Source organism: Pocillopora verrucosa, chromosome 12 (genome assembly GCF_036669915.1).
Source record: "Pocillopora verrucosa isolate sample1 chromosome 12, ASM3666991v2, whole genome shotgun sequence".
NCBI lineage: Eukaryota > Metazoa > Cnidaria > Anthozoa > Scleractinia > Pocilloporidae > Pocillopora > Pocillopora verrucosa.
Genome location: NC_089323.1, coordinates 7,013,630 through 7,030,633, shown reverse-complemented (window position 1 = coordinate 7,030,633; position 17,004 = coordinate 7,013,630). Strand labels below are relative to the sequence as shown.

The 17,004-nt window shown below is 39.0% G+C and overlaps 1 protein-coding gene and 1 pseudogene across 1 annotated transcript; both read right to left on the bottom strand.

Moving 5' to 3' along the window:
* Nucleotides 1-389: 389 nt before the first annotated feature.
* On the bottom strand, nt 390-6,353 carry LOC131790099 (ATP-dependent DNA helicase PIF1-like). The gene is given in 8 exon segments (XM_066158987.1): nt 390-1,073; nt 1,771-1,916; nt 2,422-2,509; nt 2,827-3,073; nt 3,953-4,059; nt 4,174-4,445; nt 5,291-5,934; nt 6,151-6,353. Coding segments are annotated over 8 exon segments (1,890 nt in total). The 5' UTR covers nt 6,285-6,353; the 3' UTR covers nt 390-821.
* A 3,359-nt stretch (nt 6,354-9,712) lies between these two features.
* Nucleotides 9,713-14,135, bottom strand: LOC131789777 (tetratricopeptide repeat protein 28-like; annotated as a pseudogene).
* Between the last annotated feature and the right edge of the window lie 2,869 nt (nt 14,136-17,004).

Below are 17,004 nucleotides of genomic sequence, written 5' to 3'. Positions count from 1 at the left end.
TTCAAGGTTGGGTGTTTAATCAAATGAAAATTCTACATCACTATATTTGGTGACCTATCAGAATGCAGTGTATAGAGTTGAAATTCTTTACTGAGAATTGAATGGGAGACCTTTGGATTTCAGTGTTATTCAGATTATTAAACAGTGTTAGAAAAAATTATAGGGGGTAAGTTTCTAAAGAAACTGTGGTGCTGTGTTGGTGGGGGTTGTGACAAAAAAAAGTTGGTGTTATCAACTGAATTGATAATGGTAATTAGTCATTATAAAGAGATTCTTAAGCTTCAAAGAAGGGCTAGAAACTGTTTACAAGGGCTAATTTACATTATCAACTCGGGTGAAAAACAAAAACAAATTAGCTTCAAAAACAATTTTATTATGCTTTAGCTTTATTTATCACTACAGGGTATTTTCGTTATCTTCTGTTTGCTGATCTTTAGGCAATAACTTATATGTAGGAGTCTTTGCCAGAATAAAAAAATATATAATAAATAGAACAAGTCAAAATAGTTTAAATTAATTAAAAATATTTTCATTATGCAGGTATTTATGAAAAATCTTTTTTACAATCCTCTACAAGCAGTGTTTGTAGCAAAGAAATATACAGTCTAATTAATTACATGACTAATAGGGTGTGTCTCTTAGTCTCTGAGTCTTATCTGAAGTGGTGTGTGTTAGTCTCTTGGGATCAGATAAATGCTTGAAACATTGCATGAGCAAGAAATTACAGCTCAGATTGTTGTCCTTTTCTTGTCAACTTCCTTTTCCCTTTCTCCCTTCTTACCACAGGTCTTGTACTGACTGTTGGTATATGAATACTTCACTTAGCAAGAGTAAATATTTTCTTTGTCTTCATTCTGAAAGTTGAAGTGATCAGTGTTGGCTTTCTTGACTTTTGTATCCCGCTGCAGCCTTGCATAGTAACGCAAGACATCAGGGTGAGCGCGTACACACTTGCTATCAAAGTCCAAAACTTGGAGGCCTTGAAGACTGCGGGCTCTTGAAAGTGCAACATAAGCTTGGCCATATTCAAAGACTCTTGACAGAGAGATTTCAACACAATCCAGTGTCATACCCTGGAAGAAAAATTGAAATTGGTAGAGAACACTACAACAGCAAAGAGCAGTTACCTAATTTAGTTGATAAGCAAAATTGTCACAGAAATGGCTTGACCTCAACAGATTAGGTTCTTTTCCTGTTCCCCAGTGCAGAACCAACATCAGACTTTTTCCATTTCAGTATCTATATCTGATATATCTCAAATTTCAGCAAGTGTGACAAATTTTTAAAAACAAAAACTCTAAACTTTTTAACTATAATACCTCATTTTTAGAGGCTACTTTCCATTGATTCCTTTGTTTCTTCCTTTTATTGTTTTGCGTTGATGCGTTTTTATCATTGGATGGCTCATTATTTTCATTAATTAATAACACTTTTGCAAATTGAAAGTTGCTGCTTTTTTCAATTTCCTGTGTAATATACTAGTAAAAGAAACCTATACTTTGAAAAACCCACGATTTATTTGAGCTTCCTCACCATTTCTCTCTAAACTAACAAGGATGAAATTATTTAGTAGTTCTGTGGTGGCACAGAGAGAAAAAAAGCACTTTAAAACCACTGAATCCTAAAGCAATGCATACTGTAGGAAGAAATCACTTATCAGCTTTGTTAGAAAGTTAGCCTTGCCTCAATTAAATGTTAACCCCTTTTTTCATCCACCCCACTATTATTACAAGAAGTTACCATTGCAATCTTTTTTTTAGCTTCTATTACCTGGCTTTTGTGTATGGACACTGCCCATGCTAATTTAAGTGGCAGCTGTCGCCGAGTGACTGTTCCTCCACCAGGTGTTGATACAACCCACTTTTCAGGACCAATGATCTCTTCAATCCCAGAAACAAACTTGACAATAGGGTAACCTGAAGGAAATTGTGTCATTCAGCAATATAAAATCCTTCTAATGAGCCTATAATTTTTCAAAAGTTTGTATCACTTCAATTATAGTCCCAATCTTATTATGACTGGTCAAAAAATTATGCGGTAACATTTATATTCAGTTAACATTGTGACAGCCTTTTTGAATAGTTATCAGTGATCAAAATGGTGGTCAAGTGTTGATCAAAGGAGAATTTCTTGAACACATTTCTCAGGAATCTCGCAATTGTGACTGCAAACTTATTTTCCTGCGTAATACATGAAATTTTCTGATAATACTGTTAGTGTGAATTTGGAAGCGATCTTTGTATTACTGTTATGAACTCTACTTTAAAAGCAGTGAAAATAAGGCCTGAAAGGAAAACTGAGGATTTGATGCAATGACCTCTGGATACCAGTGCAGTGCACTACTAACTGAGCTAACAAGCTGCCAACTGGGAGCTGGTCATTATGTTGGTTCTTAATACTGTTAGTGTATAATTAACAGACCAGCAGATCCCACGTCAAATCCTTTGATTATTCCACGAGCACCATTGACAAGTCCTTTCAAGACATTCAAGTTCTTAGCCAGCATCACCTAATAAAGGAGAAAAGGTATTTTGGATAAATCATTCAACATTTATCATTAACATTTACTAATAACAGGAGTTATCAATACCCAAAAGCGATCCACAACCGAAGTGACCACATTGCAAGACAAAGATTACATTTCTCTTTTGAAGTGGTGAATACATTACTACAATCTATTTTACGATGAGTTATCAAAGTCTGATGACCCATCATTGTTATGGTCATAAATAATTTATTTATTAAGAAATATCATTATAACTATATTTTACATTTTACATTCTGTAAATGTGTAAAGCAAAGCTGTACTATGTAAGAAGTTGTTACCTGTGCTCCTACTTTTAATTCCAAAACGTAAGACACAGGAACATGACTGTCAAGCATTGCGCTCATTCCACTGTCACTGTCAGTTGCTTCAAATACCTTCTTTTCACCAGGTAGTCTTGTCAAATGTATGTCGTTTATCTGATTGACATTTTCCTTGTGGGTGCAAAGCTCGGTAGCAAGTATTCCTCCTTGTTCTATTAGTTGATTCTTAGTTGCAGTTAACTTGGATACAAGAGCATCTGAACAACTGGATACAACAGAATATTATCTACACAATAAGTAAAGGTAAGGGGACTGAGTGGAGTCCCATTTGGTCTGTAATTATACAAGTGATAACAAAATCAGAAGACTGTCCAGCAGAAGTCTGAATTGTTTCTCAATTGTATGATCACAAACCGAATTAAGTGACATTAAGTCTTATTACCAATTAATCTTAAAAGTTATAATTTCCAAGAAAAGAAGAACAGCCAAGTTATGAAAGAAAGGGAAAATTTGCATTCTAAGACTGACAAAGGAGTAACAAGGCTGTGATTGGTTGATTTAAACCACAAATTTGAATGTGATTGGCTTATTGAACTGTTTGATAACAAACTGTCCGATAACAGACTGTCCAATAACAACTTGGCAAGTGAATTAGTCGAAAATAGGAGTTTTTTAAAACCATCTACAATTGAGGAGATTGAGATTTTTATGATAAGCTGAATTATACATGCAGTTTGATTGGTTCTTACTTAGGATCTGCTGGAGGACAGTCACATAGATGACCTCACCATTAGCAACATTTTGCCTCTTTATTGTATAAAGCAAATAGATTCTATGTTGCAGTGGGTGGTAACAGTGATAGATCACAGAATATGTCAAAATGTAGTAAGAACATTAGAGACATACTCGGCCGTGGCTTGTGTGACACTTTTTGTCCTTACCACATTTTGATGTCATCTGGGATCTTTTACTGAACAGATTCTCAGCAACATGTAATCTAGTTGTTCAACAGAAATGATAATGGTGGCTTGTTGTGACAGCTGCACTGTATCTTGAAAGACCACATTGACTCATATTGACATAATTCATATTAATTGTTCATTATGAATTAACATAAACTGCTTGCAAAAATTAAGATTTTTACCTTCCAACTCACACATTCTGAAGAATCGAGATAAAGAGTGGATCTTTTTGTCTAAAGACATGTTTAAGCTCAATGGTTGTTTCAACACATTTACTCCAACTTTCTGCCTGAAATAATTGTAACAAAAAGTCAAAGGTTGCATAAAATCTCATGACAGTGGCTTTTATAAAATCTGATTGCCCAGTCTTTGGATGAAATGTCAATGGATCATAATTTTTTACCTGAAAGCAAAACTTTTTGGGTCCTTGTTGTTTTGTTACAGGAGGAAGCTGTAAGAAATCTCCTGATAAAATCAGCTGAATTCCACCAAATGGGATATTTTCTTTTTTTCTCACAGCACGGGCTACTGCTTCAAGTTTATCAAAATAGGTGGACTCAACCATTGAGATTTCATCGATAATCAAATGTTTACAACGTCTCCACTGTTGGGCTCGCCCAGGCCGTGATGCCAGATCCACACACTGAGCAAGAGGTGCACTTCCACTGCCAATACCTGTCATGCACAAGACCATGAAAACTAATCAAATTTTGAAAACCCATCAACAGAAATTAAAGTGGCTACATGACATTCCTCTTGAAAGCCTTACCTCATAGGTTGTTCCAACCTACAAGAAGGTTTCTCGCCGTTATATTTAAGACCTGGACAAAATGTGAGTGACATCATTTTTTTCTCAAAAAAAAAAAAAACACAATATCACAAATCATATCCTATAGAGTCTATGTGACAGCTCTACCCAGAGACTTCAGGATGGTGGCCTGTGATGGGTGGGGTCTTCCGTGGAGAAAGGGGCCAGAGGTTAGACGTACACAATTCTGCCTGGCATCATGTCTCCCAGACACTCACCCTAGTCTGAAAACAACTCTTCTCCTCAATGTTCTGCAAACCGAGTCTTTCATTTCCATTACCCTGCCAGCAGAGTCTCCTTCAAGTAGAGAAAAGTGGGTGGAGTATGAGTTCACTTATTTCTGGTAAGGAAGGAAGGAAGGCGAATCTGCTGGCAAAGTAACCCCCTTTACACCCCCTCAACATTCTTTTCTGCATGTCAGTGGTTGTTCGTTGAACTTGGGGGCCTCACTCCAAGAGCTCCGCGCGGCGCACTAACATCAATTTTTTTCCACTGAGTTTTTATGACACGGGCGACAGACCTAACCGAAAAGGAGGGCCTGCTCGAAGACTAATGAATTCTTTACTTCGTCAACGTTTCATCCCTTCCTTTCTCCCCAGAGCCATTAATCGACCAATTTCACTGCTGCCATCAATTATATGTCTAGCGCAAATGTATGAGTACTACAATAAAAAGGAAAACGCTCCTCAGCACTCTTGCAAAGGGAACACACCTGCAAATGCATGAAGCGTAGTCCCACCAATATGACAAGCTGCTGCTCCAGTACTAGCAGTTATAAAGGTACTCTGAGGTGGTAACAGTGTTATCAAACGTTTCAAGAGATATGACTTGCCAGTTCCGGCACCACCAGTAAAAAACACACTCTTTCCAGCTCTTATGGCGTTCACCACTGCCATTTTCTCAGGTATAAGATTCATTTGAAAAGAACTCAAAGAGCTGAGACGTTTTCTTGCCGCTCCGTTGTGTTCTTCGTTTCCAAAACTCGAATCGCTTTCTTTACCTGTAGTTTTAATTCGCTTCGGTGTCACACCGTTCTTATCTTCTAGTGGTCTTTTCTTACAGCCTACTGTGAAATCCTTGTCTATAAGAGGGCTTATGTTTTCAAATGACCGCGCTCTATCACTGAGAAGCCGTCTTCTGTTACTCGCAATTCCATTTTGTTTACTTTGAGCAAGTTTCAATAACAGACATTTTAAAAACGCTGCGAGCTGATTCGGTGGACAATTCGAAAACATTATTTGTATCTTCTGTGTTAGAAGTTTGATTGTCGCCTTCCCTTCCTGTAAAAACCGTTTGTGAATGGTTAATTCCTTCAGGAGAAAAGTCTTTCCCAACGGAGACCGACTACTGACAATAGTCCATTTTACAGTTGTGTGCTTGGTTGCCAAGCCTTTGAACAGGAGTGAGGCTAAGGGTGACCTTGTTATGTTACAAACCTTGCTGCTTTTGAAATGCAAATTAATTTGTTATCATGCTAACTAGATTCTGGTCTCTAACACAACAAGGTCACCTTCAGCCTCACTCCAAATCAAAGGCTTGGCAACTAAGTACACTACTGTAAAATGGCCTATTCGGAGAGCGATGTCGCGAAATTCATCTCGACCCAAGACAACTGTAATACTCTTGTACGTTCGCCGTTTCGTGACCACACCATTGGAATTGAGGTGTTCCACTGTCAAGCAGCATTCTAACTCGCTAGCTTCCATCGCTCTATCGAAATAAAAGTTTAAAAACGTTTGAAAGAAATGGAAGCTTTGATCGAAAGGAATCAGTCGTCTTTTTCACCTTTAAATTTTGGTGTTCCAAGACATCGACCAATCACATGCAAGGAGTAAGTAGTCTCCAGTCCTCTTTGTCGGGGTCTCAAACTGGCTCAATTTAGCAAGAATGTCACAAAGGAGGCTATATTCTATCGTCTTAACGGTCCATTCCGATGATTTGGCTCTCCATTGTTCAACGAACCTCACCTGAATACCACTTCATTCGCGCAGTGAACTTTGGAAGCTTACAATATCCCAGTTCTTCCCTCGTGGGCTTTTCCACGTATAGCCTTGCTTTGCAATGTCTTGTAACGCTCTGCCATTGTTAGCCTGCAGTGAAGCCTTCTGACCGGCCATGTTTGTACGGTGTTGGCAAGGGGCCGCGGATAGCCAGAATACTACTGACCCACTCCATCCGGAATCCCCTCTCCTTCCTTCTGAATTTTTATTCCCAATTCTTCGGTTTTTATTTTCTCAATACCCTCCAAAAGTGTAAATGATAGTAAAATAATTTATGTTCTGAAGCATGATTGTGTTTTTGGGCCCTTCTCAGAGTCATAACCTTCGCCTAACGGAAAGGGCTAAAATGACTCTAAGTCGGGCGCAATACATAGTTATGCCCAAGAACATAAACTTTGTATTATTTCATTGTAAAGGAACGTTTGGACCCGAGCGTTATCTGAGAAGAAGGCTGGAGATATGTCGGACACTCCGAACTTTCACATGTGCTCCCAGTCTCACCACAGAATGAATGTGGACATTTAGATGCCCTCCGAGGGATTCAACTGCCGTTTGTCAATACGTAGATGTCAATTGGTCACTCACCAAGTGAGTGCAGTTCACAAATGCTTATTTATTTCAAATTGTACAAGACAAATTATGTGATTACGTATCAATAACATACATGAAAAAATACGAGATAGCTTATCATAATTGTGCAGAGGCAAAGCGCGCGCATCAAGTGAAAAAATAATTTATTCAAACGGTGCGTTCGGGCAAAACAACTGCGTACGATCAAAACAATAATATACAATGATATTTTCACATCTTTAGGGCACAAAAAGTTCAAAGTTCGGCTAAACACCGAATCACTTTCGATGAAATGGAATCGTCGTTTGCGAGGTTTAATCATGTTTGCTTTTAATTTTGGCGTGGAATCGCTCGAGCAAAGTGTTAAGCTGAGTCTTCTCGTAATTTTCAATTTCCTCGGCAATTCCCTTCTCTAAACACCACTTTTTCCGAACCGATAACCAAAGAGTAGTGCTTTTTACGGTGTTTTCGTTGTTAGAGCTGTTTTTCAGCTGCTGTCGTGTTGTTGCGGTGGCGAAAGAAAACCTACTTGAAACGCCGGCCATTGTTTCGCTCGCAAATATTCAGCGCATCCAAATGTTGCGACATCCAAGGCTCGCATTTGATTGGCTATCTGTAAGTTTCTTTGATTACTGACCAATCAGAATGTCTGGTTTGTTACTTCTTTGCACTGAATTAACCTTCTTCTGCATCGAATTACCTGAAAACTGCATTTATCTTAACCAATCCGAACTGAGTAATTTTTTCATGTATATTATTAGGAACAGTAATGAGCCACGATCTTGAAGTTGGGGCAAAATAGAGGAACTAAACATTTCCCCCATAATCAAGTTGTATGGGCCGAAAAAGCGGTTAATAAAAATAAATTTTATTTCTCTCTCCCACTCTCCCCCCCCATCTCTCCCCCCCTCTCCCCCCTCTCTCTCTCTCCCTCTCTCGCCCCCTTTCTCCCCTCTCTCTCCCCTCTCTCCCCCTCTCTCTCCCCCTCTCTCCTCCTCTCTCTGCCCCTCTCTCCCGCTCTCTCCCCCTCTCTCTCCCCTCTCTCCCCCTCTCTCCCCTCTCTCCCCCTCTCTCTCTCTCCCCCCTCTCTCCCGTCTCTCCCCCTCTCTCTCCCCCTCTCTCCCCTCTCTCCCCCTCTCTCTCTCTCCCTCTCTCCCCCCTTCCTCCCTACCCCTCTCTCTTAAGGTAAAGTAAGTTTATTTTTGTTTCTAATCACTCAGACCACATAGACAATGGACCACGATATAACTACGTGTGAGTTTATTTCAGACTAATAGGAACTTTTTTTTCCTGTCTTTTAACTAAACTAATGCGTTATTTTCGTTCCTTTTGAGGTTAAGGCTCTTTTTCTTTAACAAAAATGAAAACATGAGTTACACAGTGTCCCACCCCAAATCATCCAGCCGAAAAAACAACTCTTGCATGTATTGCATGCCTATGATTTTACTGTTTGTCCAGTCCACTGTTTCTTCTTTTTACTTTGTTTGTTTCGATTATATTGAGAACTGTTTTCTTTTTCACTGCTCTGTTTGGAATTTTTGTTCAGTTGAATCTTGTGCATAACTCGTTCTCTCCTCCGATTAAATATTTCATTCAAATCTTACACAATGCTTTTCTCGTCTCTGTTTGACTTCCAAGTTAATATCTACATCACTGTTTGTTTTAACTTAAATTTCTTTCCTATCATAGAATCGAGCCCTCTGTTCTTTTCCTTAACCCTTTAACTCCCATGAGTGACCAAGACAGAATTTCTCCTTACAATATCAACACAGAATCAAGCAGACAAGTTAGGAGAATAAAGAAGAAAACTCGATTAGGGAACTACGGGCTGATCCAATACCAAATTCTCCAAATTGAAATCATAAGTATTTTATGGCAGACAGTAGGGAGAAATACTATGAGATCTTGGGAGTTAAAGGGTTAATTCTGGCTGATTGTCACGTTCATATCCTACGAACTGTTTGCACTCTCCTGTTTGGTGTTAGTATCTCGCGCAATGTTTTCTCCTAATTTTATCTCAATAATTCGCTCACCGTTTCTCTTCTTCTCTATTTGTTAATACTTTTCTTTTAGTATATTGCACTCTGTTTGTTCTCTTCCATTTAAATTATAGATTAATATGTAGCGCCCTGTTCTCAACACTGTTTGATTTTTGCGGTAATTCTCAGACATTTTCCTCTTCTCTGTCTGATTTTTACATAATTATCTTCTCTTTTTTTTTTGATTGTGTCTTCAGTATCTCGGCACTTTTTGTTCCCTCTTCTGTTAGTTTGTTATCATCTCCTGCACCTGTGAACAGTGTTAATCACTCTTCAATGATCACGTGTGCGTCCAACGGGAGAATTAATTTTGAGTTTTGACGAAACTTTGCCAACATTCTCACATTTTTATACATTGAGCTAATTTCCTGCGTTCAGTTTCCCCATCCGAATTTATTGTAGTTCCCTTTTGATGATATAATTAATAGATCAAACAACTAAATCGCAGGTTTCATCGTCGCTGCCTTTCGATTAAGCCCTGCCTACAAAAGCACGCAAAATCTACTACTTGACTAAATAAAAAAATTAAAAATGTCTTCGCAAAGTAATACCAGTGTCCATTGAACGACAATGTTTGGGAAGAAGAATCTTTGTGGTGTAGGATCAGTAGTCACTCTGTTTCTTCTCCGCCTCGTTGTTGTCCTCCTCGAGTTCTTCTTTCCTGAAAAAGTATTGTAAATTTGTCACTATTTCAGCTTTAAAGTAGACGGAACAGATTTCCAATTAAAGAAATTACTTTCTTCTTCAATGCCATTGGGTACGATTGTCCAAACTTGTCGAACATACCTTGTTTGATACGAATGTGACTTTAAGATTGTCAATTTATTGTTATTTTTGTTGATTTTTTACAGATAAAGTGAACTTTTTCAGCTTCTCAAGTTACCTTTATCGTCATAGCGTTTAGTATCGCATCGACTTTGACTAATTATTTCCGAGTATATTGCATACAAAAGAAACGCTAATTCAAAGCCAATTTTAAAAAGCCTTCTGTGAAAAAATTGTGGCTCCGATTGCGAGATAAAATCAAGTTCTTTTTCCTGGCATTTTATGGATGAAAGACAACGACAAAAACAAACAAAAAAAATTACGACAACTGAGTGAACTGAACAAGTTCAGTGTGCTAATCGGTTTATCGTAGAAAATTGCTCATTATAATCAGACTTACCCTTTTTTCAAATGTCACGTTATCCCCCATCAACACAAACGGGGCCCATTGGGAAGGTTTGGAGAATCCATTGCTTCTCAACCATTGAACGGCCTGGTGAAGAGATTCACTGGCACTTTCTCCACGCACAAGGTGTTTATAGAAACATTTCATGAGCTTCGCCGTTGCTTGGTCTTCTAGAGCCCACGATGCTACCAACACTGAACGTGCACCAGATGCTAAGAATGCTCGAGCGATTCCAATAACTCCTTCTTTTTTAACCAATCCACGCCCACTGTGACAACAGCTGAGTACTACCAGTTTAGCTCGCACTTGAACTCCTTCAATGTCGGACATTGTCAGGAGGTAGTCTTCCCATTTTGGAGTATTGTTAGTAGTACATTGAGGAGAGAGGGCAATCTCTCCTCTTTCGGAATTTCCATGTGCGGCAAGATGTATCAGACTCACTGAAGGTATTGCTTGAAGAACCGCCTGCTTTGTTGCGCGACTTCCCAATAAGGGCTGAACACCCAGCAGTTGACCAACCATCTCTGCTTCCTTACTTGCAAAGAACAATGGTATAATGTCAGTGAGACGTCCATTGTATTGCACTTCGCCAACCGTAGGATCACCCACAACCAGTCCGCCAGTTTGACTGTGATAGTCTGTTGGACATTCTTGAATGAGACCGAGAGTTGTCAGTGAAGGGACGATGCGTATTCTGTACTTCTCCGATAAATACTTTCCGCCTTGTTCATCACGCAAGGCAGCAAATGGGACTCGGTACGAAAAACGATCCGGTACAATGATGATTTCGGGCTCTGTGAGTAAATCTGCCACAGGTGCGACGATCCATTCGTAGCACAAATGATGACTTCTTCCGGTATCTTTGGTTTTGTCACCTCGCAAATTTGCTTGGCTCTCTTCATGAAGAGATGTCGTCACGTTGTCATCCAGTGATCGGTCTTCGCAGTTTGCCGTGGGTAAAACACCAAAGCATTTGGCGCTCTTTTTGAAAACTCCTTCCACTTCACAAACTTGCTCAGCGATAAGAGTGTCTATTTTCACTTCGTCTGTTACTCGAAAGAAAATGTCTCCATTTGCTTTCAGTACCCAGAGAAGAACTTGCCGATCTTCATACGAAATGTACAAAAAAACACAGTTTCTTTCTCTTCTCGCGATGTTTTCAATCCCGAACCATGATCGTGGATCAGCTGAGATGTGGCTTTCAGAGGAGTATTTGTCTGCCATGAGTTCTGCGAGGACACTTGCTCGTCCCAGCTCCTCAACATAGAGAGCATCTCGAAATTTTCCAGTATCACAAAGGAGGTGAGTGAGTAACTTGTAGGGAAAAGTACCGTGTTGCTCTAACAGAGAAATTTTAAGTCCACTGTTTCCTTTCTGAAGATTTCTGATTTGCTCATATTTTTCAATACCTTGGAGAAGATATTCCATTGCCTCCACATCCTCTAACTGCGATATCTTTAACACCGTAATACTGAGAAGGCTTTGAAACTCAGTCATTTTGAGTCCAATTTCGCTGCTTATGGAACGAGCTTTCTGTAAATAATATGCTGCCTTATCATATTCACCAAACGATTGGGATAGACGTCCAACGCTTAGGTATAATTGTGCCTCACACTTTCTATTGCCACATTCTCTGCTGATTGTGATCACCTTCTCACAATGTTCTTTTGCCTTCTGCCTGTCATTTACAGAATCAGAGACATGTGCCAAACTTACGTTAGCCATTGCTTCCAGTTCTCTGTCACCAATTGCAATACTGACGCCGACTGCTTTGTCCAAATGTTCTCTAGCTGGCTGATTTTTGTTAAGCCGGAGGTACACTGTTCCAAGTTTTAAGTATGTTGTTCCTTCTTTTCCTCTGTCGCCAATTTCTATCGCGATGGCAAGTGCCTTCTCGTGATATTCTTTAGCATTCTGATATTCTCCAAGGGAATCAAACACACTTCCGAGGTTCCCGTATGTTCCTCCTTCTCCTCCTCTGTCGCCAATTTCTATCGCGATGGCAAGTGCTTTCTCGTGATATTCTTTAGCATTCTGATATTCGCCAAGGCAATCAAACACACTTCCGAGGTTCCCGTATGTTCTTCCTTCTCCTCCTCTGTCGCCAATTTCTATCGCGATGGCAAGTGCTTTCTCGTGATATTCTTTAGCATTCTGATATTCGCCAAGGCAATGAAACACACTTCCGAGGTTCCCGTATGTTGTTCCTTCTCCTCCTCTGTCGCCAATTTCTATCGCGATGGCAAGTGCTTTCTCGTGATATTCTTTAGCATTCTGATATTCTCCAAGGGAATCAAACACATTTCCGAGGTTCCCGTATGTTCTTCCTTCTCCTCCTCTGTCGCCAATTTCTATCGCGATGGCAAGTGCTTTCTCGTGACATTCTCTAGCATTCTGATATTCGCCAAGGGAATGAAACACACTTCCGAGGTTCCCGTATCTTCTTCCTTCTCCTCCTCTGTCGCCAATTGCTATCGCGATGGCAAGTGCTTTCTCGTAATATTCTTTAGCATTCTGATATTCGCCAAGGGAATGAAACACATTTCCGAGGTTCCCGTATGTTCTTCCTTCTCCTCCTCTGTCGCCAATTTGTATCGCGATGGCAAGTGCTTTCTCGTAATATTCTTTAGCATTCTGATGTTCGCCAAGGGAATGAAACACATTTCCGAGGTTCTCATATGTTGTTCCTTTTTTTCCTCTGTCGCCAATTTCTATCGCGATAGCAAGTGCTTTCTCGTAATATTCTTTAGCATTCTGATATTCGCCAAGGGAATGAAACACATTTCCGAGGTTCCCGTATGTTGTTCCTTCTCTTCCTCTGTCGCCAATTGCTATCGCGATGGCAAGTGCTTTCTCGTGATATTCTTTAGCATTCTGATATTCGCCAAGGGAATAAAACACACTTCCGAGGTTCCCGTATGTTTTTCCTTCTCCTCCTCTGTTGCCAATTTCTATCGCGATGGCAAGTGCTTTCTCGTGATATTCTTTAGCATTCTGATATTCTCCAAGGGAATCAAACACTTTTCCGAGGTTCCCGTATGTTCTTCCTTCTCCTCCTCTGTCGCCAATTTCTATCGCGAGGGCAAGTGCTTTCTCGTGATATTCTTTAGCATTCTGATATTCGCCAAGGGAATGAAACACACTTCCGAGGTTCCCGTATGTTGTTCCTTCTCCTCGTCTGTCGCCAATTTCTATCGCGATGGCAAGTGCTTTCTCGTGATATTTTTTAGCATTCTGATGTTCGCCAAGGCAACGAAACACATTTCCGAGGTTCCCGTATGTTCTTCCTTCTCCTCCTCTGTCGCCAATTTCTATCGCGATGGCAAGTGCTTTCTCGTGATATTCTTTAGCATTCTGATATTTGCCAATGGAAAGAAACACATTTCCGAGTCTTCCATAAGCCAGTCCTTTTTTTCTTTTGTGACCAATTGCTTTCATGATGGTGAGTGCGCCTTTAAAGAGTTGCTTTGCCTCTACAAACCGGCTTTGTGCTATATTTATGTCTCCCAGATCGAAGATTAGTCTCCAAGCATGGTTAAATGTGTCAAGAAGTTTGACGGCATGTCTTTCTGCATCTGTGTAACCAGAGATGGCGTAGTACGCATTGAGTAGTACATCGGAGATATCAAGGTGACTACCAGAGTCAAGGTTTTGAAGAAGAATTACACATTCATTACACAACTCAGTCGCTCGTAGGCCACGATCAGTGTTCAGAAGAAATATGACGACATTTAAACCTATCTGGACTGATTTTAGGATTTCTGCAGCGTTACTCATCACGGCTCTCTCCTGTTTGTTGTCTTAGGAAAGAATGAACAAAAAAAGGAAGCTTAAAAAAAGAAACACTCATAAATTTTGTAGTTTATAAAGTGTTTTAGGGAATTTGTGTTTGTCTTCCTTCTTTCCTTTTTACAGATATCTGAAAGCAACATTCCTTTTTCACTTTGTTTTCAGACCAGTCACAAGTGTATCATCTGGGTTCAAATTACAACAATCGTAGAGGAGATTTGGATACAGCTATCAAAAAAGTTTCACCAGTAGAACAGCGGTTAATTTACCAATCGTGACATGTTTGGATTCACTCGTGACGAGTAAATGTGAAGCGTAAATTTGAGATGAAGAAATTAGACTTATGAAAGTGTTGTCAATGATTCCCTTCAACAATCATTTGGCAAAATCATGCTGTTTTATTTGGCGCGCAGGCAACAACTGCACAATCGTATCCCGGTCAGGATACATTTGAATTTGATCAGGGGCACGTGACCAAGAATCAACCAATCATAGAGCTTGTTTTGCTTAGGGAAAGTCTAAGTACACAACAATATACCAAATAGCAATGCTAAAAACATGTTAACGCATAATGTTTATGAAATAAATTTTTAGCCGCTCACCTTTAAAAACTAAAAGATCTTTGGATAGTTAGAAGACCAAAATCACAAAACTGATATAAACTTCTACTGCAAAGCAATGAAGAACGCGAAGAGCTACTGTAAGATTGAATAGGAAAATTATCGGTTAAAAGTAATCATTATAAACGTAATAAGGATGGAACTTGCATTACAGCTTGCCCATAAGAGATCTCAATAACTACTGGAGCTCACATATCATTGATAAGAGTTTGCTGGTTTTAATTTTGCTTCGCTCGATTTTTAAAGCCATCAAGTTACAGAAGGGAGGAACATGTTGCTTCTCTTTCCACAATCAACATATTATTTAGTGAACAAGCGACGAGAATACTTATCAGCTGAGGGTTTTTTCTTTATACAACATTCAAGTCTCCCTACTGACAAGCAAGGTAATGTGAGGGAGTTAGAAGGAAGAATTGCTGATGGTATCATAAATTTAAAAGTTAAAAAAAATGCAGACCTTTAATATTTTGCTGTCCAAATCAAAAATTTATTCCAGTTTGGAAGCTCTCCACAAATATCATTGAATTGTTTGGAATTACAACTCTTTCTTATTACTGAATTTGCTACATTTACTGAACCAGAAAAATTTTTCGAAGCGAGAAAAGAATAACTATTACTAAATTTAGTTTTTTTGCTGGTAACCCTTTCAAAAATAAACACGCTTTGTTTGGGTGATGAGACCAAAAGTGGCGAGAAACAGAGATAAATGCAAGCAGCTCCTGTGAGAACAAAGTGCTAAGTTTGATCGGTCTAAGACAAGAAACTATAAACTGCAGTTGATAATCTCTTGGTGTGAGAGATATCAATATGACTTTCTGTTTCGCCCATAGCGTCGCTGAAAAAGCATTGAAGCGCTTTTCTTTCCACATCAAAAATCGCTGCCCTTGAATTCAATTTCTGCTGCGCCTGATTTGAGCAGGCGCCGAAAACATTTTTTAAATAAAAAGAGGGAGACAGATGGGACTGTAAGCTAATATTTTCTTTATTTTTACTGCTTACTCTTGAACAAAGAGTATTATCTTGTTTCGTATGCTGATCGAAAAACTGAGGAAGCCGAGAGTAAAAGACTGAAATAACGCTTTCCTTGCAAAACAGAGATGAATGCCAATCTGACAAGAGTGAAAAAAAAGTAACAGCTCGATCGGTGAAACTAAGAATCGTTTAGAAAACCTAAAACAGAACAAGGTCGCTCTCTTACTTCCCCGTAATTTAAATAAAAAACATGGCATCTTCGTGTTCTTTTTTTTAAAAAATTTCAGATTTAAAAATATGATTTTCCGGTTCATTCACCGCGTATCTGCTTTTACTCTTTCTCTCCACGACTATGACAACAAAGAATTGTTTAACGTGCATTTTCTCCCTACAGTATCAATATATTCTTCAGCCAACAGTTTTGGAGAATAGAGAAACTTATCAGCTGGACAGCGTCAAATTTTACGCAACACTTCATTTTCTAAAAATATTTATTGAGATATTTGTTACATTGGCAAGGAGACTTAGTAAGATCGTGGAGGTTAAAGGCTTAAAATTAAGTTCATCATTTTATTTTTTCAGACTATATTCAGTTGAGGTCAAGTTTTAAGCAACAAATCTTTGCCAAAATCTAAGATTATTTGGAGGTTAAATCCTCTGGCTTTGAATGTCCAGTGCAAAACATTTCAGTTTTTTAAAGCAGGAAAGATTGTTTATAAATTTACTAACCTTTTACACAAGAAGCTTGTCTTGTTTGATATTCTAGTCGTATGACTGATGAAACCCTAAGCAAGAAACCGAAATAAGACTTCCCCTGCAAAACAAAGATAAATGCAAATAGCTATTGTAAGGAAGACGTCAAAGCTTCTGTAAAATAGAAGTAAAATGGTTAAAAAAAACTGATGAAGATTGAGCTCGATTTGTACAGAACAACAGCAAAAGAAAGCCGTTTAGGAACCCGAAAATCAATCACTCATCATCCTCTCTATAAATTAAGTACAGAGGGTTGAAATATGAAATAGACTAGACTTCCTCGCCTCGAATTAATTTGAAATTTAGCAATACTGTGCGATTTGTGCATACTCTGCGTTTGAACTGACACTGAAAAACGTTAAGCTACATATGAAGGCCAAGGAAACAACATTAGAAGAGCCGGTCCAAACGGAGATTTTAAAAGACGCAACACTTCTTTTTCAAAAAAATGTTTACTGAGATATTTGTTACATTTGCAAAGGAGACTTAGTAAGATTATGGAAGTTAAAGGC